The 27962-nt window shown below is 40.6% G+C and overlaps 2 protein-coding genes across 13 annotated transcripts; one reads left to right on the top strand and one right to left on the bottom strand.

The window, feature by feature from the left end:
• Nucleotides 1-28: 28 nt before the first annotated feature.
• Nucleotides 29-12599, bottom strand: LOC129215956 (uncharacterized). Of its 4 annotated transcripts, XM_054850051.1 has the most exons (11): nucleotides 12444-12519; nucleotides 12064-12136; nucleotides 11660-11772; nucleotides 11397-11574; nucleotides 10917-11070; nucleotides 7885-8030; nucleotides 6112-6288; nucleotides 5359-5472; nucleotides 2878-2964; nucleotides 1319-1466; nucleotides 29-861 (listed from the first exon to the last, which is right to left on the bottom strand). In XM_054850051.1, exons 4-11 carry the CDS (start codon nucleotides 11445-11447, stop codon nucleotides 830-832), a joined length of 909 nt encoding a protein of 302 aa, XP_054706026.1. In that variant the 5' UTR covers nucleotides 11448-11574; nucleotides 11660-11772; nucleotides 12064-12136; nucleotides 12444-12519; the 3' UTR covers nucleotides 29-829. The 4 variants fall into 4 exon arrangements, 3 of the variants coding, with proteins under 3 accessions (XP_054706026.1, XP_054706025.1, XP_054706027.1); XR_008580145.1 differs by lacking the exons at nucleotides 11397-11574; nucleotides 11660-11772 and having other exon boundaries at nucleotides 29-403; nucleotides 500-861; nucleotides 12444-12599; XM_054850050.1 differs by lacking the exons at nucleotides 11397-11574; nucleotides 11660-11772 and having other exon boundaries at nucleotides 12444-12599.
• SLC35E2B (solute carrier family 35 member E2B) lies at nucleotides 12195-27670 on the top strand. 9 transcript variants are annotated; one of them, XM_054850038.1, is made up of 11 exons: nucleotides 13297-13723; nucleotides 15856-15951; nucleotides 16049-16290; nucleotides 18211-18738; nucleotides 19400-19535; nucleotides 20665-20792; nucleotides 21404-21524; nucleotides 21877-21930; nucleotides 22527-22599; nucleotides 23319-23464; nucleotides 24624-27670. In XM_054850038.1, exons 4-11 carry the CDS (start codon nucleotides 18414-18416, stop codon nucleotides 24868-24870), a joined length of 1230 nt encoding a protein of 409 aa, XP_054706013.1. In that variant the 5' UTR covers nucleotides 13297-13723; nucleotides 15856-15951; nucleotides 16049-16290; nucleotides 18211-18413; the 3' UTR covers nucleotides 24871-27670. The 9 variants fall into 9 exon arrangements, with proteins under 9 accessions (XP_054706011.1, XP_054706009.1, XP_054706015.1 ...); XM_054850036.1 differs by lacking the exons at nucleotides 13297-13723; nucleotides 15856-15951 and adding an exon at nucleotides 12195-12489; XM_054850040.1 differs by lacking the exons at nucleotides 13297-13723; nucleotides 15856-15951 and adding an exon at nucleotides 12760-12896.
• The last annotated feature ends 292 nt before the right edge of the window (nucleotides 27671-27962 follow it).

Genomic DNA, 27962 nt, shown 5'->3' with positions numbered 1-27962 from the left:
ATACGAGAAAGAATTATCCTTGCACAAACTGTGTTTATACTTTATTAAAAAATAGACAGCCAGTAGCTAAAGGTTCCGATCAATAAAATACCAAACTTTTAAATGACAGTATTAAAAGCTTATTTTAACAGTCACCCTTGTGTGTGAAATGGCACGTTGGTTAGATACGCTATAGGAAGGCGTGAGATTACATTGCGGAGTTTCCACGTGGAGCTGGGATTTAAAAAAACCAGAAATATTCTGAAGTCGGAGAAGGAACAAGCGCCCTAGCCGTTCTGTTGGGGTTAAGCCGTCACAGCCGGAGTGGAGATGAGGGAACACAGCTCTCCTCAAAACAACTTCGGGGCTTGGCCTCTGATGAGCAACAGATCTGAGTGAGAAATGATGGTAGGGCAGTCCGCTTCTAGACTCAGTAATAAAAGAGGTGTGCAAATTATTTTCATTATGTTTGTGTACATCCAGAAAAACAGCATTTATATTAACAACGTTCTCTACTCACATGCATGTTGTGAACCTCCTGCAGTTACAAAGCAACATCAGGAAAACAAGGAGTGAAAGATGCATTGTCCTGTCAGCAAAACTCAGTGAATTGAGAGGATTACTGTTAATTTCCCGAGCGCGCTTTGCTTTTTAAACTAAGTTACCAGCTGTACTGCTATAGTTCCCTACCACAATACAAACCAAGAAATGTGTAGACACTTTCTGAGCAACTTCCCCTACCTCTGAAACTGGCCCGTTACCTTACATCCTGAATGCAAGTACTTGATCAGAACTTCCCCAGCTATGATTTCACTCTGTAAGAGTTGCAGATAGAATACAAGGGGGATGCTCAGGACTCAATCCTTCCATAGGAAGAAAACACTGTGGGAAGAAATGAAGATCAGTCAACACCAATGTCCTTCATGTAAGAGGAGGTTTGGGTAGTTCAAGATTAGTGGTTTTCTAGGTCCCTTTATTGTGTCTCAGTTGTTATAATGCGGTTATAAAGCATGATAAAGAAGAAAAATTATGTGTATCTTGTATAGAGAAGATTTTTTCCACACTGGTCTATTTTTCTGAATAGCAGCAGTTCTTGCATAGGTTGGAAGCAGCTTTGACTAGGGTCAGTTTTCTTCAAGGAGAGATCACATGTGTTCCATCCACTTTGTCAGGCCAGTAAATTCTGAGGCTGCAGCAGTGCTTGATGTCATTAGGGATCTGCCTTTTATTGTGACTATCCCCAACTATTTTCCTGGCTTGACAAGGTCTCTACTTAATTGTGACTGTCATACTATAGGTTGCAACCTTCATCGTTAAGTTAACCTTTTTAAGTACTTACTTCTTTCTCGCAGCCCCTGCCCAAAGCTGCGGTAGACATGAATCAGCGCCCAAAACAAAACACATTTTATTGCAACAGAAATGCAAGAGCCGGTGATGAAAGCAGCTTCCAGAGTGTAAGAATTCCCTTTGCCCCACTCCTTTATCACCTGCAGGAAAATGGAGACATACAACAATCAATTCCTAGTCCCACAAAAACCTGAAGCCATAAAATGCAATCAACTGCTGAATGAAGTCATGAGATAGTAATTGGGGGGGAAAAAAACCCCAGTCACTTTTAAACCATCTTACTTTCCTGATTACGTGATTCCCTGGCTGCACCCTGACTTTAGCTAAATGCATTACACCTTCTGATCTCTGCATCATTAAAGTGATATGAAAACACTATTGTGCCCAGATTGAAAAAAACAATTAAGCTGGAGATAAGGAAACCAGATATCATCTTACATCTCAGTCTCTTTCCCCTGTAAAATACAGAATGCAGTTATGTTCCCTGGCTGTCACTGGACTGTTAGCATCATGCATGTCTGGGGGCCAGCTTCATAATCCCATTTTCATTCATGGCCAGCCTGATTACTGTGCTTAAAACATTAGTAATTGCCTAACCTGTGCATTTTTGAGGGGTCCGACACAGAGAAAATGGCAACTTTTAATTAAAAGGAACAGTATTTATATCCTGCAGCTACTACTGCATTGAAGAGGGATCACTGCTCCCATGAACAAAGTATGATCAGGCATGTTAATACTAAGATGAGAGACCTTTGCCAAAGTCCAGTACTGACAGAAATACACCAAGATCTAGCAGTACTCTCTTCCCCTTTTCTGCAGGTTTGAGTAACTGGCCCGGCAGGCCTAGCAATTATCAGGATGAGATTAAAAAAAGCACAGTTCTGGCTACTTTGATTTGTTAACAAACCCACTGATGAGTATCCCAAATCAAGGCAGGTTGTGGATGTCCTGGCCAATTTCAGTGCAGTTAGTTTGTCTATGAAGTTCTATCAGTTCTCCTGTTTACGCTGCAGAGGTTTATTAAGCAGTTGCTATATAGAGTCAATCTAGCAGCTTTTTCAGAATTAATTGGAGTTTGTTGAGCTTGTACTATCTCTTGTTTTGGCTACGTCAGGATTGACATTGGGGGTGCTGCCTACGAAATTCTTTAAAATATAATGACTTAAGGCCCTGCAGATGGTCAAATGCTCTGGCACCATTTGAGACTTCTTGTGAAGGAGAGGAGGCATTTTTGAGGAGCTGCGTATCTTGTACTGGAAGATTTTGTTCCATCTTTCCCTAATCATTCTGGACACTTTGCCAGTTGCAGAGACTTCCAGGGCCTCTCCCTCTAACTAATCAGTTCAAGACCAGTTTGACATGGTTCCCGTCTGAAAAGTTGATCCTGAAGAGGCAGGACGTGCCTGCTGCTCCCACTGATTCTCACAGGAGCTGCAACGAAGGGGTACGCTCAGGAATGAGGTATCACGTTTGGGGCCTGAGGATCCAGTAATGAAGAGGAGGCCTTCAGCCTTCCTCCCCGTTATTGAGCAAGTAAGTTTGATAAATTACCGTGTAAAGCAGGTAGATGAGATAAACTACTTCAGGAACATTCTGACTCAGAAAAATCCACACTAGAGGTTTCAGTTCTTTTAAAATCTGTAAAATAAGATGAGATATATACAGCTTTATAACTCGTTGCTATATACTCTATAAAGGCTATACATAGTTGATTTTTCAATAGCATTTCAAGTGTTGGTCTAGCTGACTTCTCAGTTGTAACTTTGCTCTCCACTTGCCTTTTCTACCTATGGTTTTTTAGCAGGAAATGAGGTCTCTGTTTTCCACTGAACTGGGCCAGGCGTGATGATGGTGAAATCAGAACTGGTGGTTTCATGGGCACATCCTGACAGCTGTGTGTGATTACAGCCATCTCGGCATCCCCTTGAGCTCTGCCTTCTAATTCTTACAGTACACAACTCCAGCTAGCTCAAATGGAGAAGCAGCTGATTCTTCTGAGTTGCATCTAAGCTGATGTACTTTTTCTTTGGGCACGCTCAGATTTTTCTCTAACAAATTAATGTTTTCATAGCTAACAGACTGAAAGAGCTCTGTGACTTTTTTCTCCGCTTTTGTTTCTACTACAGAGAAGTAAAGTCACTGCGAACAAAAACGTGGGAGAAGCAAGAGGATTTAACTGTCAGAAAAGCTTTATTTCACAATTAACCTTGGGACTTGGGAAAGAAGAAATGATGGATTGCTTTCCAGCAGGTAGCACCTTTCAGCAGTCCTGAACTGGAAGGGCAGGTATGAGCAAACAAAAGAAAAACAGCTGAGTCACTGGGAATGAAAGCAGCAACTGCGCCAATGCTATGAGGACATCTGATGCATCTAATCGACCACAGATTCCCCCCCAAACCAATACTGATCCTTCTGCAATGGTCAATATATGAACCTCTACAAAAGCATTAAGGGAATTGTCCCTCCCCCGGGGAGTTTGTCTATTCTCTGCCACCTCCACTGTTGTCCCCATTTTCTGTGGTACTGCATAGTGCTCCTCTTAGGATAAGACCGAAAGGGAAAGGCAAACAAAGGCTGAGAAACAAGGGGGTGGGGGGAGAGAGAATTAGTAATTAATGGGAGAAAAGACAGAAAATAAATAATGGAAGTGGGAAAAATAAATCCACTAAAGTAAATGAGAGACTGTGTATATAAATAGAAGAAAAATAATTAATAATGCCCTTGTGAAGTGGCATGTGTATCAACCCAGAAATAAGGGAGCAAGAGGTTTAGCTGTGCTTTCATGTACTGCAGTTACCGTAACGGACTGTGTATGAGGCGTTTCCAAGTTTTCCCTTCTATTATGCTTATACTTTCTGGTGGATTATCTATGTCTCCATACCTTTCTTACTTAACAACCCCATAGCAGGTGCAGTTTCTGAGAGCACCAAAGAACAGTGATACATGTTTCTCTACTGCTGCATCATCTGCAAGAAGCTGATTGTGAAAAACTTGTCTGAACAGGGTAAGGAAAAGGAGTTCCTATTGTGACCTCTCTGTCAACATGCTCTAGTCTAAGACAGAATCATTTTTATCTTGGATACAAAGCTACCAGCCTCTCATGAAAATGTATCCACCTTCTCTGGTTGCTGTCCATTACTGAAATACAGCACTAATTTTCTCCATTTTTCCCTGCTGGATAGCTGTTAGTGGCCATGACGCTCTCAATTCCAGGAGAAAGATGATTCTGTGCAACTATTCACCTAAAGTTACTGAAGTATTTTAAAAGCACAGCGCTTGGTGCTAGCTCTGTGTTTAGCAAGGAATCACAATGCTCGGAAAGCTGTATTTCAGCTGTCAGGAATTCGTCTGAATGGCTAAAGCAAACACCCAAGGAGCCTAACAAAACAACAAACCCAAAAGCCCCTAAACTCCTTCCTGGTAATAAAAGACTTGCATATCTGATGTACTTTGGCCCTGATTCTGCAATCTTTCTGAGCTCTCAAGATTTCAGAGCAAGTTCAGTCCGACTGACATGAAAAACTACATTTCAAGTTCACAAATCCTTACGTTTACCTGACAACTGTCACTCACCTTTAAAGAAGCTGCCCCGGTAAAGGACCACTCATCTTTTTGGTGTAGTTTCCTAAGGATATAAGGTCTATGCAGTCTCACTGTGTCTATATATCCATCTTCATAAAAATTTGGAAGACAGCTGCCAGTTTCACCTAACCTCGTCAGAGGCAGACCTACAGGTTTCAATAAAGTAGGTGATCGAGGACTGAGAATAAAACATTGTCCCTCAGAAAGGAATAATGATGGTGTGACATTGTTTTATCCTGTATGCTCAAGTGAGAGAGACAGATTTATAAGAAACCTGACTTCATTATTGTTTTTGCTCTTGTTTTCTGCTGGGATCCATTCCGGTTCCCTTCCACTTAGCACTATTCCGTAGAATGGGATGGCTGTGACCTCCCAGCCTGTGATACCTGCTGAGGGTGACTCTCAGAAATTGACTGTCCTTGCTAGTGTCGCTGTCAGTGTAACACTTACTGCAATGATGCTGATGGTCACCTTCAGGCAGGCCCAAAGAACCCCTGTTGCTGAGATGATGTTATGTAGAAGGGTGATCTCATGCAGGCTTATCAGCAGAACACACAAGCAGAGCTGAAAGAGGCAAAGATTGGTAAAATTATTAGTTTGAGACCATCCATACAGCCCACCAAAAAATATTTGACACAAACTCCCAGCAACAGTAAGTTGGGCACAGGCCTAAAGGCTAAAATGTTTCCTCAAAAGCTGGCAGATGGTACGAAACAGGACACAAGGACAGACATACTTCCCTGTACGCCGTATTAGCAACAACAAAGGCAGGCAGCAACATGCACTCCAGATAAAGCATAAGATAATACAGGGTAATACAGTAGTAAAGTACAAATGAAGGGTAGTGTACAGAAGTGTAAACTCTTTCTAAACAGATCTTGGGTTCACTTATGTGTAACTTCAGGTTGCTCTCTCACCCTGATTGCTCTGCTAGGTCACGCTCTCCTCTCCCATCCCAGTGTCATTTTCTCAAATGCAGGAGACAGCTGGGATGGCCGGAAAGGAAGAGACTGCAGGCTGAGGTGTTGCGCAGTGATAACCTTTCTTGTTTTAGGAGGCCATGCTGGGTTGGAGCTTCTGGATGCAATTGTTTTTATGGACATACCTCCCAAAAATAAGAATCAGTTTTCCTTTTGGACAGGACAATGATAAAATATATGTTGATTCATGAAAAAAGCGAACCTGGGGGAGACAGTTCTATACCTGTGCCTGAAGATCAAAGGTCAACATGGAAAAACAGAGGTTGAGCATGAAGTATTGTGACTGCAGGCTTTCTAGAGCACCACCCACTCGAAAGGCCATCATGCTTTGACTCTGAATGAGGATGATGGCACAGATCACATCAAAGGAGCCAACCAGGAGGATCAGAATGAAGCGGGCCTGATGATAGGAAAGAGAAAGAAGGATGTGACTGGACATGCCAAAACAGGGACAGTCTTTAACCTTAAATCTTCTAACTAGAAGGAAAGGATAAAGGAGTAAGGAGAACCAGGCTGCCTAGTAATAGCATTTTAAATAGACAACAATTAAAGATGACAGCTTGCCACAGTTAAGTGCAAACAGGCCATAATTTTGGTCATTTGTTGCAACCACTTGGTAATAGCTGTAAACTCAAATTGGCTACTTTGGTTTACATTACCCTCACTGTAGTAGTCCTACAGTGTTAAAAGAAACATAGCCTTTGCACTCCCTGTAATATCGCGACGGCTTTTAGCAAGGTTTTCTTTGAGGCTTTACAATACAGTTTGAAGAAACAGATTGCTTTGACAGAGCCTGGCTCTAAGCTTCCTGTATGGCATAAACCAGCTGGTAAGAATCCTGAAATCAGTGGGGATGGTGGGTTATTCTGAATGCTGTACTTCTTGCATTTCGGAAAACATTGGTTTTGTCTGGGTTGTATCTACAACTTTGCTGGCATTCACACTAAATGTCTACTCCTTTAAAGATGGCTGAAGCGGCAAAATATTCTTCATAATTACACTGATAAGAGAACATTTATACTAGTATGCCTTATTGTCAGGAAGCAGGAGTTACTGTAATCCATGTTATTTTTACAGTAGCAAAAAAAAGTCCTTAATAGTACATCTTCCACACCAGGCTTTACTTTGAGGTTGTCCTTTAATATATAAAATGATGACTGGGATGCACACCTTAATGTAATTTGCATCTCTGATGCCTGTTCCTTATTGACTCTAACAACTGAGGTTGCTGTAGATAAGTATAAATAAATGTACAATTGATACGTAAATTGAATAGGCAAATTCTGCTTTGTTGCATCTTCCTAGCTTAGTTGCCATCTCTTCTATCAAAGAATAATTTTTGGCTGTCTTCACAGCAAAGAACCTCCTTCTTGCATTTGTGATAAATGTGTGACCACAATAGGGAAAGACTTCTGAGAAGCACAGCAAGCGGAAGTTTAATTACAAATCTCAGTAACGCATAGAATACAGTATTTCTATTGCATTTTATTGTTACGAAATGCAAACAAGATAATCTGGAATGGCTGTACCTCGCCTTGCACCTTTTATCTTTTTGTTTCCTTGCAGCAGGTTACCGTAACTCTCTTGCTGCGTTTGTGGAGCAGTGGGGCTAATGGCTAGGTCCTGGCATATAGACTTGAGATTCCAGTTCTGGTAGTAGGTTAGATTTATGTGACTTTACACCAGTTGTTTTATGGACAGAAATCTGAAGCAGAGTAGGTGAAGTGAAGGACATCTTCTGCGGTAATCCTGTGTGAGTAAAATTCTTTGATATTTATGTTACTTTCAGATACTGCCATAAAGAAACCCATAGAATAGCTCAGAGAAACGGCTTTGCAATTGTGGGGGTGCACATTTTGTTATTCAGTGGTAGGAATAATTCAGCCTAATTTTTCTCTGTTATCAGTGCCCTTATCACAGATATCTTGCCTTTCTAAGATTTTTCAAATCCAAGATGTGGAGAAAAGCAAAGTTAATTAAAAGCCAGGTGACTAACCAGGAGTTTCGGCTTTTGCTCAGCAGAGAGAACTGTGAAGTTGACAACAGAACGAAACATCACTAGCAAGATGGAAAGAACAAAGACGATGAGCTCCTGGCGATTCTCCTGCAGGATTCCTCTAGTCACATAGTACACACAGAACACTGAGGAGGAGAAGGAAAGGTCAGTTACCAGGTGAACATGTTGCACACAGTGCAGTTTTTCAATACACTTGATCCAGATGACAAAACGGAAGTATCGAGACCGTGTAACAGGCTCCTCAGTCAAGAGTGTATCTTTATTCTTGCCAAGGAGCCTGAATCAGATACTTAAAATGAGTACTTTCCCTGTGGTTAGCATACAAGAACTGAAATAATTTGTTAGATTTTTTAATTACTTGTGAAGCAACACTTTGAAAATGGCAACGTATTAGCTATCCAAGCTAAGTGGCAGCTGTGGTATGTTATTCTATTAATACTACATTGAATATTATGTTGAATAGTATATTTAGTTAAATGAAGCAACGCCATTTTAATTAAAGAACTGAAATTACATAATCTTCCCAGTGAGAGTGATTCAGGTGACTAACAAGGAATTTACTACTCGTACACATACCTCTACGCTATTGTTTTTGTGGTTCTGACCACTACAAATGGCTCATGGGTTGCACTGAACTTTGGCAGACTGGATTCCTAACAGTTTGTTTTTGTTGTGGAAAGTCTGAAACACCCCACCCTGTAAACTGTAGTCCAGAAAAAAAGCTGATTTGGGAAAGTTCTGAGTTATGTTTTTATAAAATAAATCAAAACCCACCACTCTTAACACCACAGTTAGCTGTCACTGTTGAACTCTACACACCTGTTTTCACAAAGCTTAAATAAGGAAAAGGCTTTCCTTTCATAAGAACAGGAATCAGTGCTTTGATCTTGCATAGGATCCTCCTGCAAACACTAGTTAATTCTTACCACAGACAAAGGAACAATAGATTTCTTTTTCCAGAGGGCTGCTTCCTGGATTCCACACATCAAATAATCTAGTTTTGCTATGGACATGAGGATAAAGTGTCATAAAAGTTTTCAAAGTAACATAATAACTTCAGTTTCCATAAACAAACCTTCTAGTGAATTAACTTCCTTTTTCACTTTTATTAACAGTGATTGAGAAAACTGAAAATGATTGTCAAACTACAAAGTGAATCATGTGATTTTGTTCTATGCTTATGACCTCAGGAAAATCTGAAAGATTTAAGACAGTATTTCCTTGTTTTGCAGATTAAGGTGCTAAATCAGAAGTAGTCTGTACAAATAATTTGAAAGCAAACTGTTTTCTGAGCGTTAAGATTTTTGCAGAGGTGGTTATGCACATTTCTGAAATAAAGAACTTCCCCTTGTTTCTGGTAAGTGAATGTTTTTCAACAAATTAAATCCCAAACCCTCTTTAAAGTAAATATCTCTAGTGGTAAAGCTAAATGATTGTTCCAGCCAGAGCATCTATTTTTCTTTAAAGAACTATTATCAGTTCTGTCAGTCTTTGTCCTACAGAAAACACGTTTTGGCATGTTGTGGAGGTTAGCTTACACATCTTAAAGTATCAAGGTAAGCCATAGTTTTAACATGTTCCTTATGTTATCTTTACTGACTAATATGTTGAAACAACTACTTTTGTTTATATTAAAACTTTGAAATCTGAAGGAATGTGTTATAAATACACTAGTTTTCCCGATTTAAACCAGAGGTTTGAGAGAGGCATGCACTTCTTCCCATGTGTGTTGTTGCAGCATAGAATACTAATTAGTATCAACAGAAGATGGGGAATAGATTAACGAGCATGCTTTCAACTTCCCCATTTATAACATCAGGTGATTCATTTGGTTTATTATGAAGGTTCTTCATTTTTCTCTGAAGCACAAAACAGTGGTTGCTAACAAAAACAGTGTGACAGATTGGAGGTACCAATGGTCTGGTCTAACATTGCAATTTTTGTTAGTAGGCTAAGTCCTGTGTGAAAAGCTGCTAATCAAACCAGAGTTTTGGAATAAAAGTATTGTTTCTGTGTGTTTAATTATAGAATCTGGAACAAATCTATTGTCTGTGTTCCCTCTGGATGAAAGCTGGAAAGCAACAACTGCTTATGATTAGCGTGTCTTTCTCGTACACAAGGTGTTACACCCACAGAAACTCTATTCTTTTCTAACGCTGTTTTAGCCAGCAAGCCAACAGCCAAGGCCTGCTAAAGCCACTGCAGAGGACTTCCTAAAATAGTTGTATTTATTTTCATGTTGTTTCATTTCTATTTAATACAAATGGACCCAAGAATATGAACCTAAGTTTCTATTGAAGCTCTAATTGGAAATATCCAAGAAGTTTGGATTTTGCTTCCAGTAGGACAAAACCTGTTAGACAAAACAGAGCGCTTTAAAAAAAATTAGGTCCTTATTTTATTTTATTAAAATACTTCAGGTGAAGCAACATGCTCACAGGAAATTAATACAGGGAGATGACAACATTTTCCTGTTTCAGATCAAACTGTGTATGTTTGGCTTCTTGCAATGTAAGAAGGTGCCTTGAAACCAACTACAGCTCAGGTATAAGCGTGGCTCATGTCAGGAGATGTATGTTCTGTGACAAGCCTGGTGCGTGGACACCTGTGAACTCCCCAGCGCATTACGCGCAGATGTTAAAATGGGAAATGGTAAGCTCTTTCTGGCACAGCTGAACATTCAGTGTATCTTACATAAAGTGTCAGCTGTCTGAAAGCAAAATCATTGCCACATCTGTGTAATGAAACACCAGTAGGAAAGGCAATTATAGCAACACTTCCTAAAACCTGAATTTTTTTCACACTATTCACACATGAATGTATTTTGGATGACATCCTAAAGGAAAGCAACAACGGCAAAAGCATCTAGCTTGTTAGCGTTAAACTAGCAGAGGATTCTGTGTGTACTGTATCAGGCCAAATAGAGTGAAATAAGAAACTTCAGTTGCTGCTTAATTACTACCTTGGGAAAAAATGTTTTTGTTTTAAAATACAAACAGTATGTTTCTTACCAACTCCAATTAACTGAATAAGAGAAATGGTGAAATCTTCCTCAGTTTGTCGGACAAGTGTCTCTATGGTCAGCCCTATTACACTTAGCAGAGACAAAATAGTGACACAGAAGTAGATCTTCACAGGAAATGATAGCTCTGAACAAGGTTTTATCTGTAAAGGAAGAAAATTTTTAAACACGGAATGCAGTATAAACTAGTTACTGTTCCTAAGAAACACATTAAAGCAGGACAGCTAAATGACACAAGTGCAGGGTTCTCCTTGCAAAAAGGAAGAGAAACTCTTTACAACTGAATCGAAACTCCAAAACTGCTGAGGAATGGAGAACTCTAACTTTATTTCGTAATTAATCTCAGCCTAGATTTTTCTGGTTTATACCTACAGACTGCCTTCTGCTTTTCTCAGTGCCTCACAAGGGCCACGGTGTTATAATTTCATCTCCTGAAATCGAGATGGCCAATGCCCACATATACACCTACCAAAACATTGCGATGTTCAGCAAGTAACTTTTTCCCAGTTTTACCCCGCATCAAGATTTTTAGTTTTAGAAAGCTGTAAAGAAAGGTTCACGCTTCCAAGCAACGTGCGAAGGATTTGGGAGATGTTTTTTTTTTTTCCATTCATCCTAAATCACGGAGGCAGATAAACTGCACCACGCTGCAAAAAAAAAAATCACTTTACTTTCCCGTGATGCTGTGGCAGGAAGGGAAAAAAAGCTCCATCCATGGAACCGGGGAGTCACCTGGAGGCAGGGCTGGGCTACAGCACCGCTCCGGATCGCTGTGCTTTCACACGTCGCGTACCGTTACTCGTGATATACGCGCAGGCAGCAGGTTTTGATGCATTACGTACTCGCTATTTGAAAACACAAGTTTTATTGAAGCAAAACCCGACTATTGGGAGCAGCAGAGCGCGGGCCTGTCAGTGCTGCCCGCCCTGAGGCACCACAGCCCCGCGGCCGTGAGGCGGTTTCCGAGGGCTCCTCGGCACAAATCCCGTTTGCTCTCGCGTCCCCAACTTCTGATTCTGGCCTTTACCGGGGAAAGCAAAAAAAAAACCCCAAAAACCACAACCAAACAAACAAAAAAAAAAACCAAAAAACCTGCCCGGGGCTGCTGGGCGGGGCGGGGCGGGGGGTGTACTCACGGGGCCGCAGGGCGTGGGGATGAGCTGCCGGTGCCGAGGGGTGAGGTTCGGCAGCGGGGGGGCTGCGGCGCCACTGGAGGGGGAGAAGAGGGGGAGAAAAGGGGGAACCGTCACCGACACCGTCACCGGCAGAGCAGCAGGCCCAGCCCGCGGGCGGGCCCCGCGCGGCCGGCAGTGACGACTTCCCGCCCTCCCGGATGGGCCGTACCAAGCAGCGGCGGGTGCGGGGGGCCGGCCCACGCCCCGCCCCGGCCCACGCCCCCCCTCCCCCCCCTCGGGTAACGAGCTGGGGGAGCGCGAAGAGCCGCCCTCGCTCAGCGCTTGGATCCGCCCGGCCTCCCGCCCCGATGGCGCGAAGCGCTGCGGGTTCTCGTCGCTACCTGTCGTCGGTGCCCTCCATGGCCGCTCCGGCGCCGTCCCCCTCCGGTAACGGTACCTACATGGCTGCGCAGGCCGCGCGCGGGTTCCGGTCAGCGCCCGCACTTCCGGGGCAGGCCGGACGGCCGGGACGTCACTTCCCCGTCCCGGGCGGGAAGCGCCACCGGAGGGCGGCGGGGCCGTGGCGCTCCCTCCCGCCGCCTGTCCGTCGTGTCGTGTCCCGTCCCGTCCCCCCCACCCCCCGCGGCCTGCGCCTTCCCCTCCGCGGCAGGGGTTCCCCCTTGCCCTGCCGAGTGACCGCTGTTCTCGGGCGGAGGGGCCGCGTCAGACGGCGCAGACAGAGGAGGGCGGCCCGGTAGTTCCCGCCTGGGTCGATGGAGGGGCCGGCCCTGAGTGAAACGCCTGGCGGTGTTTTGTGGGGTTTCAGTCGGCCGTTACCCGGAGCTGCGTCCCCTGTAACCCCCTTTTCCTTTTTCTCTTTGTTTTCCGTAAAATGGCCTCCCGTTGTCCGCCCGCGGTGACAGGGGAACAAACGGCTGCTGTGACAGAGGGGCGCAGGCCCTTCCCCGCGGGGGCAGCCCCGCTCCCTGAGGAGGGCCGCCGCGGCTGAGGCGTTGTGCCCCCCCGGGGGCTGTTGCCGGGGCAGAGCTGGCTCCCAGGACGGCGCCCTGCCCACCCGCGGGAGGTGCTGCCCCCGCAGCCACTCCGGGCGCCTCCCGCTCTGCCCGCGGGGGCGGTGCGCGGCGGGGCCCCGCCTGCCCTGTCCGAGGCGGCGGGGCAGGTGAGCGGGGGTGTGGGGGGAGAGCGAACGAAGCCCGGTTTGACCGGGAGCCTCGGGAGTTTCCAGGTGCTGGCCGTGATGCGCTGACCGGTTCTCGGGGTCCCGCCGGCGGGAGGGAAAATCAGCGGCCGGGCTGTGCTGGCGCGGATGTAGAGGAAGATGCAAAGCCCGCTGCCTGAAAGTGCTCAGCGCGTAGGTGCCGGCTGAGCTGCGGCATGCCCTGAGGAGGGAGATGCCTGTGCCAAATCCTGCTGTGCCTTGCTGCAGTCGCTGGTGCTCTCTGAAATGTCCTTGAGCCGGAAAGCCGGGTCAAAAGGGACGTGGGACAGCACTGCTCCATTGAAGGTCTCTCGATGGGGAAGGCAGCTCGGAGTGCGCGGTGCTCCTGCGCTTCTCCTGGGCTTGGGATGCTCGGGCAGCTCCGAGGTGCCGTGGAGCATGTGGAAACACGTGCTGGATCTGCCTGCCTCGTACCTGAGCCTGAAGGAGGGAAGATTTTAGGTCTGGGTGACTAGAAATACGGCTGAAGTGCAAGAAAGTACTGAGCTATTTCAGTCTTTTGGCATCTTCTCTGTATGGGAGATGTTAATAGTTTTGTGATTGTATTTATGGCCTGTGCTTTTAAACATCTCAGATGCTCTCTTTATCATTTAGTGAAACTGTTAATATTTACAGTTTACTTGGGGTGCTGAATTCTGTGTGTTTGTTGTGTTGGAAGTGATGTTCAGGTGACCTGTGTTGCGTAATAGTAGATTAAGAGATACGCACACCAAGCCTCTGTTTTTTCACTGTCAGATTAGCCTTAGTTTCTCTAGCACTTGCAATACTTTTGTGCTTTTATATTTTTTTTGTGTGCGAGGCATAAAGCTGACTTTATATATAGAGTTCTTTGTGGATATTGTCAAAAGAAAGTATCTGTCTTTATATATAGGTACTAACGAGAGGTCAGAAAAACTGTAGCAGTGGTGTTTTGTCTTTGCTGTTAGATGGTGGTCGTTCCAAAGCACATCCAACCTTAGACGAATGCAAAACAAAACTGTTAGTGTCATACATGTAGTGGTGATTGTCAGAATCTGCATGGCCATTTAAGAAATAACTAGAGCTTCTGACCAAAAGGTATCAGTTTTGAGGTGAGCTGCATCACAGAAGAATTTTGTATTAAGTTTGTTGGAGTACCTGACAGATGCTTGCCAATGAATGTATTTCAATCATAAAAAAATACCTAGTATGCTCTGTGGAAGAATCATGAAGGACTCTGTACGTAACCAGGGTTGCAACAGATAATTAAAAATCACAGAATCTGTGGTGCTGGAAATGCTATGCTTTATTTTCAAGATAAAACTTGGTATAGTATATGTAATTTTTAAAGGACACTATACTTCCTCTTTCATGTGACTGCTTTGTCTTTTGTTGGTGTAGTGTTATCTTTAAACAATTTCATCCTTTCAGTTCTAAGGAAAGACTCCGGCTGTATTGTTGGCTCTTTTATTTTTGACAATTTCTTAAAAATTAGGGTTAAAACTGCAGTTTCTTAGGAAAAGAAAGTTTAAGTAAATGCTATTATGAGGATTTTTGACATCTGTCAGTGATAATCTCATTGAAACAATTTAATATCAGAGTTGGTTTTATCTCTTGCCTTTTTTTTTTTTTTTTTTAAAGTCAGATATGACTCTGAAAACTCTTAATTTTCTCACTTCATGCTTACTTTTAAAGATGACTAGGTGGTGGTAGTGTTGGGTGAAGACAGCTCAGCTGGCCACCCTTACCTAAATCTGTAGCTCTGTTGCAGAAAACCTCAGTGAAGGCCAGGTGTGGGGAATGTGTCAGGGCCCTGGTAGAAGGATGCTGAGGGCTTGCAACTGGATTTTCAACAGCTGCTTCGCATCTCTGCAGTTCTGGAGGAAGGGGGATGTGACACAGACCTCTGGTTCATCAAAGAAGGAAAAAGGATTTTGCTCCCTTTTAAATTTTGTTAGAAAATGGTACTGCTGTAAAACTTTACATGAGGTCGATTTCTTGGTTTCTTCTCTCTTTTATTCATTTGCCTTCAGTGTGGAATGTTACAGTTTCTTTGGAAAACATTTCTTATGAAACAAGGCAAAAATGTGGGGTGTGCGTTCTAGTTAACTTGTATTGCTCCTGCATTTTATTTTTGCAGCCTTAAAATTTCAAGGGAGGAGCAGTTTCCCTAGTTTGATCTACTGCACGTCCAGAAAAAACATCTGTGGTAGCTGGAATGAGCAAGGGGGGTGCAATTTATTTCAGAAGCTGTGAGCTGGTGCTAATTCAAACTGTTCGTTAAGCTTGTGACACCATTTCCACAAAAGCACTGTACAGACAAGCTGTCATTTCTATATCTATATTCATGCAGGCTGCCTGGCAGCAAACCAATGTTTATTCCCATGGAGGCTGCTTGCACACAATAGAAAATAGCATAAGCAATTCAGTAATGGAAACAAGTATGACTACTCTGTTAAAAACTGAGGGGAGAGTAATATTTTTTTATTAAAACTAGATGCACAAGCAGATAAAGTCTTCATTTATTTTCTTCACTCTTAAAAGTCCTCTGAGAAAAGTTTTTTTCTCTGCTCCTGTTTTAACTTTACAACAAATGTATTTCTGATTAAATTTAGAACTGTTCTGAGTAGAAAGGGAAAAGGAGTTTGAATGCAGGTAGTCTTACGAATGTGACGTCTTCAAGCTTAAGAAATTGTGGAGTCATTGAATTGGTAATTAGCTACTTCTTGTAAGAATTTGTTTGAGACTCTCAAAGCTTATACTCTATATTTTTCCACCTTTAATACAACATTTTTATTGTTGATGTAGTTAAAAGTTGGAGAAGATACAAGGAAGAGTGTAAAATGCGCTGCACGCTGTTTGTTCTTTTGAGCTGGAAGATTGAATGTTTGTGTGTAATCCAAGAGAAACAGTCTACCAACCACTGCCACGTTTTCATCTATTGGTAAACATCAGCTGCTGGTTGGTCCTAAGGGAGGAAGACTGAATTAGTTCCAGATGGAGAACTCTTTCAGCCCATTTAAGACTTTCCTGTTGATTTAAGACAGCAGGTCAGTAACTTAGGGGAGTAGTTTTGCCCTTGTTTGCTGTTCGGCTTCCTGCCATGTGTGGAATCAGTGATATCAAATATGATATCGCAGTGCTGCTGAGGGTGGGAGTTTTGTTGTACTTAAAATTGCTTTTGGTTTTAATTGACTAGTATAAACAGAAAAAGTATTAACAAAGTTGTGATAAATAACCATCTTGAAAGTAGAGGGGTATTTTTTTACAACCTGAAAAAGGAGGAGGAGTCAAGAATCCATTTTTCTTAACAATTTCTCTTAAAGAATGCGTATCTTCCTTCAAAGCTTTGTCTTAAACTGGGTTAACACAAGTATGTGGTTTAACGCGAGTGTGTCAGAGGGTCTCGTACCTCGGTGTGCTGCTAGCGTGATTTCCTGGTAAAATGGAAAGAGATAAAGGAATAGGGATGGAAACCGTCTGTGCATGGCTGTAATAACAGAAATAAGAGAACATGAGGAATGGAAAATTTCAGTGTAAAGTAGCTGCTATTTAGGCTATTGGAACTGACACAATATATTTAACTCTTTAGTACCTCCTTATGATTTATTTTGCAATGCTGCACTGGACGTTTAAAAAGTATGCAGAAAACAGTGTATCCTATTCACCTGTTCACATGCTAACAAAATCAGGGCAGATGCAGCAGCTCTTGTTACAACTCTTGTGTTTTTGTTTGTCATTGATTATTCCCTGTGCTGCCATTGTTTGATGCTCTGTAGTATTATGATCTCATTTCAGACAGCTTTTCTAAGATGTATAGTAATTAACTTCCCTGTCAAGAATTACTTTTTAACTGTCCAAGGTCCACTATCTTGTCTGTCCAGCAAATGTGCTTCTGGAGAAAAGTATTTAAAATTTAATTTCCCCTATTGTTTGTTCCTTGAGGAGCAAAAGAGGTCTTGTCCATCGTTTCGTTCTCATCTGATTGATCCTATTTTTTTTTCTCATAAAACGCAGATTGCAAAATAGAAAGCAATAAATCCGGTAGTGCATTTTAGTGTTGCAGATAAGCTGCTTAGGTGCAATTTCTTTCTTTCTTAATAGAGACTTTGACTCTGTTAGCATTATGATACTAACGTTACATGACTTGAGAAGAAGAAAGGTGTGGTTTTGTTATTCTCTGTACTCTTCCACTGTAACTTGCCACATTTCATGTAATTTGTAAAAGGAGAAAGCTCGAGTTGCAAATGATTTAATGAATTTTTCTATCAGATCTATTAAAAAGACTTTAAGAATTATTGGAAGTACTAATATTGAATTGCAAGCTATAACAGTACTGCAGCGGCAAAATAAGTAATGTTGCATTACTTACAAGTAATCAAATAGAGAACAAGTCTATTTGGAAAGCTCTTGGACATATTTTCCTACTTTGTTCACTTAGATCTTATAGTTACCAGGATAACTGTGTTGATGATTACTGGAAGTTATAGTCCTTGATTATTTATTGTTCATTTTGACTTGAGATGATAACAGGTTAATTAGTACTAAGGGTACAGGCTCCTATCCAGATTTTCTGGATTATGAAGATTTTTCTGTTGAGTTGTTTTAAGAAGACCTTAGTCTGAGATCAAAGAAACTGTAGAATCTTGAAGAGGAGTTAATTATAATGGAAAAGGCTGTGCTGACAAGCTTTAGAAGAGAAAGAACTTAAAACCACATGAGTCTTTGGGGCGTGTGTATGCTGTTTTAGAATTTAAAAAAATCTCCCTTACCTAAGTTCTTAGTGTTTGGTCTTGGTATCACGATACTAGGAGTGCAAAATCCAGTCTGAAAGACAAGCTACGGAGGTCTTTTTATCTTTCATAAAACTGCAGGTGAAATGTATCTTTGCTGCATTAGGGATTTAAAATGTCATTATGTTCAGAACTACATGCTTTTTCCTTCTTTTTTCTTTTTTCTTTCATTCTTAGGTAGAAAAAACGGAATAGACCACACGAAGAAGAATGTGAAGTTTATTTTTATGCAAGATGTTATTTGGAGGACCAAGTACACTTTTTCAGGCCATGGGAGATGAAAGACTAATCACATGATATTTTTGTTCCATCAAAGTGCTGTTCTGTGCTAAGTCAATGTTGGTTTGTATTAAAGACAAATAGTAGTTTTTAATGTCAGCATGTCAACTGTGACAAGCGCTCAGACACCGGAGGAACCTAATCCTCCCCCCCTTGAAGAAAAGCCAAAGGGAAAATCACTATTTCATTTGGGTTCACTCTTTGCTAATAGGAGTGAAAAATTTGTAATTGCTAGGAGTGATAGTGTACCAGAGGAGAATGTTCTGAAAATAACTATCACGGAGACTACGGTCATTGAGTCGGACTTGGGCATCTGGAATTCTCATGCTCTCATCTACCTCACTTTGTGGTTTTTCTTCAGCTTTTGCACTCTTTTTCTTAACAAATACATTCTTTCATTACTGGAAGGAGAGCCCAGCATGCTAGGTAACCCTGCCTTTCTTTAATTCCAGTAAGATATTTGACAATACCAGATTCTCCTAGATAAAGTTGAGGGACAAAATTGTTCAAGTGAAGTGAAAAAGACCTCTCTAGGAGATGTGGGGGTGGATCTTGGGGCTGGGAACTCATTGGTTGAAGGGGCTTCTGACGCTGTCCTTTCCTCCACTTATTGAAAGATGGTATGAAAGATGGTGTTTGAGAACTAAGAGCTGGAAAGGAAAATATAAGTTTTTGATTTCTGTGGTGTGCATTTAAAAAAAAAAAAAAAAGTTGAGTCAGTTGTCGATAGTCTCCAGAGCTGTTAGGATTAACTTGTTTGTCTGTAGAAGTGCAAAAGTTGCCTTTGTGTGACCTCTATTATCCAATGGGCTGCTTGTTCTTTTTTTAAGGGGGAAACAAAGGGCATTTAATCTGTGAACTGGATTTTATAGGTGTATGCCACCTTTGTTTTATTCTGCTGCCTTGCTGGTAGATGTAGAAGTAAAGGACTTTTGTGAGAGTTCATAAAATCTAGACAGTAATTGCCATGTTTCTTACCTGCTAAAAGTACTACGCCGGTTTGTCTAAGAAATGTTCTTATGTTGCTTGATTCGCCATATTCCCATCATCTTCTGATTTTATTTTTTTTCCTCTCATCTTTCTTTAGGTGCTGTTCAAATGCTTTCAACCACCTTCATTGGCTGTATAAAAATGTTTGTTCCATGCTGCTTGTATCAACACAAAACACGCATCTCTTATCCACCTAATTTCATCATGATAATGCTGTTTGTTGGATTAATGAGGTAAATGGTTAAATATTTCCTAGAGATCTATCTGGTCACTTTGTTGTGTTCTTCAGAACAGAAGCTGTATTTTCATGGCTCTATTCCTTTTCATTCTTGATTGGAAGGTGTTTGGAGTATTCACCTTTTTCCCCTCCCAAAAAAACCCACAGGATAATTTTATTTTTAGTTCCTATTGCTAAATGCTATGTTCCTTTTTCCAGATGTCAGGTTTTTTGCTAGCTTGGCTTCCCATCACATTTAGCTTCTTTCAGAACATACTTGTCTTTTAATTTATTTTCTTCCTAGTCTCTTTTGAGACTGATGTTTGTTTAGTGTGCTAGTATTTATTATGACGTTGCTTTGTTCCCTCGCCTTTTGCAGCAATTTGCCTCAAAAGTGATACAGGCTATTAACATTTATCTTTTTAAAAGTAAGTATTTGCTGTGTGCTGGGATAGTATCAGTTTGTGGTCTAGGAGAGAATAAGAACATATGATTTGGTTTCCTCTACACTGCAAAAGTGATAAAGGATAACAGCATTCAAATTCATTCAGAGTAGCTTTAGCATAATAACTGCTGCTCTGTTGTTTAATTTCATGGTTTAAAGTATGGTAAATATGTAGCGTACCTAATTTACACTGAAGATGGATAACTGCAAATGATAACACCTCCTTGGTGAGTTACTGTTTATGAACAGAATTGTACTAACTTTTTCAACTGAGCCTACTGAAAACTTTAGCTTAAAACGCTGTCATCTGAAGCTTGGTTAGAGTGCTTTAAAAAGGAAACTTTGTTTTCTGGAAGTCCACCGTACATCCATAGAAATTGCACAGTTGCCCAAGGATGCCTTCATTTGAACTAAATAAAAAAAAAAAATGTTTAAGCCAAGGCAGAAAGAAATAGATCTGACACTAGTCCACAGCACCCACGAGGTGGAATAAGGTGTGCAGCTGATCAGTTACTGCAGTTCAGTCAAGCTACCATGACAGCTACACCTGTCCATATTCTTAGCTGTTGCAGCTCAAATTTATAAACCCAGAGAAATTATAATGCAATTAATGTAATTCTTTTTCATGCTAGATGTCTAAGAATAGCTCTTAAATCATTCTTTTATTTTCTGCTTAATTTCATGTGTTCTTGTATTACAGATTTGCAACAGTAGTCTTGGGTCTTGTCAGCTTGAAAAATGTGGCAGTTTCATTTGCAGAAACTGTTAAAAGTTCTGCACCTATTTTTACTGTTATCATGTCTCGGATGATATTAGGAGAATACACTGGTAAGTACTTCACTGTTGAAATGTGATTCACTCTGTGATTAAAAAACAAAAACAACAACAACAAACCCACAACAAACCCTAAAACCAAACAACTGGCTTGCCACAATATATTTTCTTCCAGCCCATGATATAATTTTTTTGCAATTCCACTTGCAATTGCATGCTAGTTGCTTGAAGAGATTTTGTTTGTTACCAGCTATAAGTCATAGGAGTAATATAGAAGCCATGCATAGATTGCTTTGTGATGCAAAATGGCAAAAGGCTGAAATAAGCCAGAGGAAGAAAAGTAATTCAATCACAGAATAAACAGGGAGAGTATAATTTTCTTCTGTCACTTGGTGAAAAAGATGAAACAAAGACAATCATCAGTTCATTTTCTTTCTCCAAGGAAGATACTTTTATCAGTGGGTATATGTCTATTGTTTTCAAGAGCACCCTGCTATTGTCTGAGATCTCACTTTAGAACCTCTTTACTTTAAAATCCAGTAAAATAAGTTGCTCTTTCTTTCAATTAAAGTTAAGGTGGAATTTAAACTTTCAAAAACTGTATTATCCGATACATGTAATCAGAAGTACAGTAATTAGACTTAAATTTTTCTTTTTGTTTGCAGGATTGCTGGTTAATCTGTCTCTCATTCCTGTTATGGGCGGGCTAGCTCTATGTACAGCTACTGAAATCAGTTTCAACATTCTAGGTTTCTCGGCAGCTTTATCTACTAATATCATGGACTGGTAAGGCATAATGATAGTCGCACATATGGAATAAAGGAATTTTGTTTATTGGTAGATTGAAGAAAAATGTTGCCTGTAGTTGGTTTTGTATACTGGTATTTAAAATTTATTTTTAACAGAAGACACAGTTTCCCTATCATATCTGCTAGCATTCATGAGATTAAAAAATAGTACAAATAGTTAGACCAAACTCCTTTCTGTAGTTGCATAGTGTGTAGAATGTGAAATGTGGAGCAAACATATCTAGCCATCTAAGGGAAACAACTATCTTTCTCATGGATCGATTTACTTTGTCATGACTAAAATAAAGATAAATGGTGGTGTGTGGTTTGTTTTCTTTTTTTTTTTCCAGTTTGCAAAATGTCTTTTCCAAAAAACTACTCAGTGGAGATAAATACAGATTTTCGTAAGTATTAAAAATATTTCAGGTTTGATTATGCATAGACTTTGGGCTACATAACGAAACTATATTATTATCTTGCACCGAGATTTTTTTTTTTTAAACTGTTTACAGACAGCTTTAACCTAAATAATTTTACCAGGGAAAGAAAACTCCTCTATGCTCAGATCCCACTGCTGTAGGTCAGAGTCTCATAATCAGCTAAAGCATTCAGCATATTCAGAAATAAGTCCTGATTCTGCAATCATAAAACATCCCTTAATGTTATTAGGCATGCAGAAACGAACTTTAGAACTCGTTCTCCAGGAGTAAAATCTTGTGGTAAAATATACCTCTATATATGTCTGTGTTTTACCACAAGATGAAATGCTAGTTTTAGACTCAAGATAAAAGGCACAAGTTTTCAAGACCATCTTGGCCAACACAAAGAGCAAAACACTATCTTTGCAAGAGATTGCTGAATTTGTTGTCCCCAAAGCTTGGTAGATGGCTTTTATTGCTTTTTGTATCTGTAAAAACAATAATGATGCAGCTTTCTTCAGCTCTAAGAAAGAGGAAGCTTTTAATGATTTTAATCATTGTGGGTTTTTTCTCCTTTGTAGAGCCCCAGAGCTTCAGTTCTACACAAGTGCTGCTGCAGTGGTTATGCTTATTCCAGCTTGGATATTTTTCATGGTAATTTGAATTCACTAACACTGATTTATGTTTTCTTTTTGACTTGTGAACAGAATGTGCAACTAAGGTTAATCTTCATTTTTGCTTTTCATTCTTCCCATTTTTTTGAAATCATCCTGAAATGCATTTCATCTTATGTTTGCAAGGGATTGGGGGGGAGGTAGAAAAGAGAAAATTTTCAAAGAAATAATTTAATGTAGGCATGAGTTGACAAATGAGCTAGAAAGCCTGAGTTTATTTCAGGACTTTTGGATCAAATCATATTTCTGTCTAAGTGCATTTATAGTTTTAAGTAGACTTGAAAAACAAATCTTAAATATTTGTTGCCTTTTTGCCTATATTCACATGGTATACCAGAGTATTAACTCTCTGAAAGCAAAATTAATCTGAAGTAAATATAACGTATCAGGTTAAGTGGATATCCTTCATATTCTGGCATTTCATTGCCATGCATTGGTGTTCAGAAAAGAAAATATCTCACAGGCAGGCTGAACACACTGGAAAGTTCAGTCAGATGAGAGCTGTTTTTCTAATTATTCTTTTGGGGGGGGGATTTGTAGGATCTAGATGTCCTGTATGTTTTAAGTTTTGTTGTGCTGAAGTTTAAATGTAAAACTGTGTATCTGCTTGTAATAATAATGATGAGTTGGGTGGAAAATCACTTTTAGATTTGCTTATAAACTAAACTCTTCAAGTCCTCTTTTTTTGTTGTTGTTCAGGATGTGCCTGTGATTGGGAAAAGTGGGAGGAGCTTCAGCTACAACCAAGATGTTGTTGTACTTCTCTTAATAGATGGAGTCTTGTTCCACCTACAAAGTGTTACAGCCTATGCCTTGATGGGAAAAATTTCTCCTGTGACTTTCAGGTAAAACTGTATTTTCACATCAAGAACACTATTTTATTTTCTTGTTTTCTTGCTCAGTATTTCTGCTTGAGAACTAGGCAGTAAAGATATTCTGCAAAGAAATAAATAATGTAAATGCATAAATGCATCAAATTAAGAAGAAAACTTTTCACATCTGGATCACCAAAACTTTGTGGTTTGCTCCTTCAGTGTGTGAGGAGAGCAGCATTTGACCCACACTGTTGAGCTTATGGAACGGGTGCTCACGTTTACTAGGAGGGGTATTGTATTCCGGTTTAACAGCCATTCCTTAAAGCTGGTTAATGAGACTGATCCAAAGTTTAACCTGCCATTTGCTTCAGTGATAAGGCAATGCCTGTACACATCTCGGTGTAGTACAGAATATGAGCAATCAGCTCTGTATTCCTTTTTTTCTGAAGCATAACACCAGCATGTCAAGCTGTATTTGTTGAATTGTGTGTGTTCTCTAAAGACAGCTTCCATCTATGTTGTCAGTTATCGGCAGCTTTGTTAGGCTGTTACACAATTCCGATTCAATAATCGGTCATTAGTATGAATAGCCCTGGGGCCTGTGGCTAATCCTGGTCCTAAACTCTGAAGGCTTCTGCTGTCTTATACTTTCAGGTGTCCCTGCTACAGTCTTGTGGCAGTTCACTGTTACACACGTACTTATTCTGAAGTTCTTAGTCTTCTCTTCATAACAGGATGTAAAAGCATATATTCACATCTACAAATTTCTTAACTACTTATTTTAATGTTATTGGTATAATTTCAATATTCTTTTCAGATTATAATGCTGTATTACCTGAATAGTAGGAGCAGACTTGCTAATGATAGTTATGTTGCTAGTCAGCATTTTCTGGATGTCTGTGTTAGCTAGAAATGAATTGCTACCGCTGTACCGTGTACTTAAAGCAATAAAACCAAAAACCTAAGGTGAATTATTCATACTACCTCCAAAATTAAGATGAGTGTAAAGGTACGAGTGCTGATACACAAGCAATTTCGTTATGGTATTCGCTTCAGGAGGAAAAGTGGAGTCTGAGTTGGTGTTTAAAAAGCAAGCACAACAAAAGTGAGGTCCTGCTACATTAAAGCATGGTTGTGTATGGGATATGAGAAAGCTTTCGTTGGCCTTAATTTTTATATTCCTTTCCAGTGTTGCTAGTACTGTGAAGCATGCGCTGTCAATCTGGCTAAGTATTATTGTGTTTGGTAACAAAATCACAAGCCTCTCGGCCATTGGGACTGTTCTAGTGACAATTGGAGTTCTTCTATATAATAAGGCAAAGCAGCATCAGCAAGAGACTATACACAGCCTGGCAGCTGCAGCCCCGCAATCCGCACAAAGTACAACTGAAGATACTGAGCCACTAATTTCCAAGGATTTGGAACCGTATGATTAATATGGCAATTTATTCTTCCAACTTAGTGTAACTCAAAGGAGCTCTTCCTGAAAGTGATTGTTTCTTCAACTGTTGATGCTGATTGGGTTCCTTTGAGTTCATGGCAGGTCAAGCCTGGGACTTGAAGCAGAGAAGACAATGGGAAGAATCCAGAAAGTCTTGACTTACTGAGAAACTGATATACCAGAGGACCTAGTATCATATAATGTGGTAAATGTGGGCTTTATTGTCTTTCCTTGACTGCAAATAACATACAAGCCGATATTAAAGAAGGAACTTCAGTGTCTTGTGGGGAAACAATTCTTTTCTCCCTACTCATCAAAATAATGTGAAACCACGGACTCATCACTGTATTCTGCTTGCTTGCAGTGGGAAGAAATCGGTGCATAACTGAAATTCTTAGTTGTTTGTTACTCTACGCCACCTGCATCCTCCATTTGTGTGCATTGTAGGGCTGGAAGAAGGAACCCCCTCCTCTCCCAACAAATGGCTTATTTTGGTATACGTTTAGTTGAAGTAAACTACGGAAATGAGTCCGTGTCCCAAAGGAATGATGAACAGCTATTTCTGACTACAAAGCTAGGAATGATAAGTGATTTTTCTACTAAAATTTAACAGGGAAATGTTGCATCCTGGTTGTGTATTGACAATATTGAAATGCAGGTATACACACACATACATACACTGTATAAATGGAGTGTTGAATTAACTATTTGCAGTTGCTTAGAGGTAAAAAACACTGAAAAACTTTGGTGATGAAGCAGGATCTCTATATTTCTATAAGAAACCATTTTAATATTTTAATTTCTTGCATTTCATTGTATTTCTGTTATGAGGAAATAGATTTTTTTTTTTGGTATTATTTCTAACAGTACAACAAAATGCTGCCTTTTAGAAACTCAGGGTTATAATTCTGACCTATGTGCAAAGTATTTATATCATTTCTGATTATGTAAAGAATTTTGGAGGTACTGTGACAGAGATGGAAGAGAGGTCACAAAAGGGAGGAATATTAACCATAAACTGAGGCTAATCTTTATTTCTACTGCTTTTAAGAAGTTTTCTTTTTTAAGGAAATTCTGTTTTGTGGTAGATCAAAGATTAAAAGTTAACTTTCAAAAATAAAAAAAAATCTTAAGTACTTAGTTTTGGCAAAAAAGTACATGTAGCTACAAAAACATTCAGATAGACTTTTTGGTAACAAAAGTAAATTAACAATTAAAATTAGCTGATTTTTAATAATTGCCACTGTTCTGAAAGATTGTAGCATGGCATTAGAAGAATGGATAAAGTGGTCTTTATGGTAGAAAATAATTTCTAATAGGAAATTACCAGTGGAGTTCCTGCAAAATTTAAGCTCGTGCTTACATTTCCACTTGTGAGATGCTCCGTTAGCTTTAGTGAACTATGCCTGCAGAGAGCAAAAATGCGCTCCCAAGACAGTCTCTCTGAAGAAGCCTGTCTTCTGGTTAAATAGCGTGTGCTCATTTTGACTTAGGCTTACTTCAGGTTACATTCCTGTACATGACAGGTTGCTGGGGCATGTTCCCTGAAGACTTGAGCAGGAGGGAAATGTCAATATTTTTTTTTCATTGTTGTATACATGATGCCTGTGGGGTTTTGTTTCTTTGTACTTCTATCACTTTTACAAAAAGCTGTGGACTATGGGGTGGAGCTATGTCACTTTTTTTTTTTGTGGTTATGCTTTTTAATAAGCTCAGTGTATTTGGCAGAAAACAAAGTCTGGTTTGCATCGTATTTCTACTCTTGTTGGAAGACAGAAATATAAGTGGCTTTCTGGCTGCCTAGTTCCGTTCTCATGTAAACCCCTTCATCACCTGTTTGAGCTTCATTTTAAAAGCTAGCTGGCTTTTGCCTTTCCTATTGCTGGAAAACTTTTAGTGAACCAAACAGCTGGGAGGGTTTTGGAACTTGTAATTTCTAAGACATGTCTAAGCTTATTAGTGGCTGGTTTAGCCCCACCTGTTCAGTGGCAGCATGATAATCCTGTTTTACTAGGGGTTTATTTTCACAGTGGTGACTTTATATACTGTTCTTAGGCAGTCGTCTTGGCCTTTATTAGATTAAACAAACCAACCTCTTTACTGTCTGCTTTTAAGACCTTTTCGTCCTCCAGCCATACTAGTGCTTCTCCTTTGCGGTTGTTCCTGTTGGGTAAACAAGGACCGTTTTGTTCTGTGTTAAGAATTCGTGCAAGTATTATACCCCAGCTTTGTACGATGGTATTTCTTTCGGACCGCTCTGAAACACCCCAGGGTTTCACCGGCGTTTCTCACAGCCGCGCCCCTGACACTTGTACGCTGATCGGGACGAGCTCTGTGAGACAGAACTATGCGGATTATTTGTTTTGTGTTTGTCAAGTACGTTCTCATAGAAACAGCACGTCTTCCTTAAAATGTGAATTCCTGAAGTAACACCAGTCCTTGCTGAAGAACAGACTTGCAAATGTAAGGTGTCACTTGCAGCAGTTAACGTTCCTAAAGGACGTTATTTCCCAGCTAAAGAGCGGATGGATAATAAAGTAGCTGCGTGTAATATAGTATTTCCTGTCATGTATTGCACTGTGACCTCGAGCCATGGTTCGGTAACCTCACCGCTTCGTGTTAAGTTCTGTGTAGTCTCGGCTAATTTGCCTTTTTAGGAATTGCCCTTTTCACACTGAAATACTGTAAATTCTCCTTTGTAGTCTGTCTGTTCTGTTACCATTATGTGACTTGTTTAAATGATCATTTTATTGTGCATTATTCAACTGAATAATAAAAAAATTGGGGTTTTGTATCTAAGGATGGTCCAAAACCATGACGCACGTTGGCGACAGCTTCTCCTTTTCTGCTTAATGACGTGTTTGTTGGCTGGGGCCTGGTTTTGGTTTTATTTGTACTGAATCACCGTCCTGCAGCGGTGAGGCCGATTTGACAATTCCGTGGCCATTTTTGTTGCTTGGTGCCGTTCCCGCCCCGCGCGCTCCGAGCAGCGCTGTGGCTGTTAATAGCGGAGTCCTTCCGCCAACGCCTTCCGGCCGCTGGCGTCACGGAACGTGCGTGGTACGTCATCAGCCTGCTCCGGCGGGC

This window comes from Grus americana, chromosome 21 (assembly GCF_028858705.1).
Source record: "Grus americana isolate bGruAme1 chromosome 21, bGruAme1.mat, whole genome shotgun sequence".
Classification (NCBI taxonomy): domain Eukaryota; kingdom Metazoa; phylum Chordata; class Aves; order Gruiformes; family Gruidae; genus Grus; species Grus americana.
This window is presented reverse-complemented; position numbering and strand designations above follow the sequence as displayed.

What these genes read in the sequence shown, in the direction of transcription:
- LOC129215956 (XM_054850050.1), bottom strand. Translation starts at nt 12,463, where the DNA reads ATGGAGGGCACCGACGACAG. An exon ending in TCCCCACGCCCTGCGGCCCC is followed by an intron (nt 11,071 to 12,063) that starts GTGAGTACACCC and finishes CTTCCTTTACAG; the next exon opens with ATAAAACCTTGTTCAGAGCT. An exon ending in TGACCATCAGCATCATTGCA is followed by an intron (nt 2,965 to 5,358) that starts GTAAGTGTTACA and finishes CTTATTTTACAG; the next exon opens with ATTTTAAAAGAACTGAAACC.
- SLC35E2B (XM_054850034.1), top strand. Translation starts at nt 18,414, where the DNA reads ATGTCAACTGTGACAAGCGCTCAGACACCGGAGGAACCTAATCCTCCC. An exon ending in CTGTTTGTTGGATTAATGAG is followed by an intron (nt 19,536 to 20,664) that starts GTAAATGGTTAA and finishes CTTGTATTACAG; the next exon opens with ATTTGCAACAGTAGTCTTGG. An exon ending in GATATTAGGAGAATACACTG is followed by an intron (nt 20,793 to 21,403) that starts GTAAGTACTTCA and finishes TTTTGTTTGCAG; the next exon opens with GATTGCTGGTTAATCTGTCT.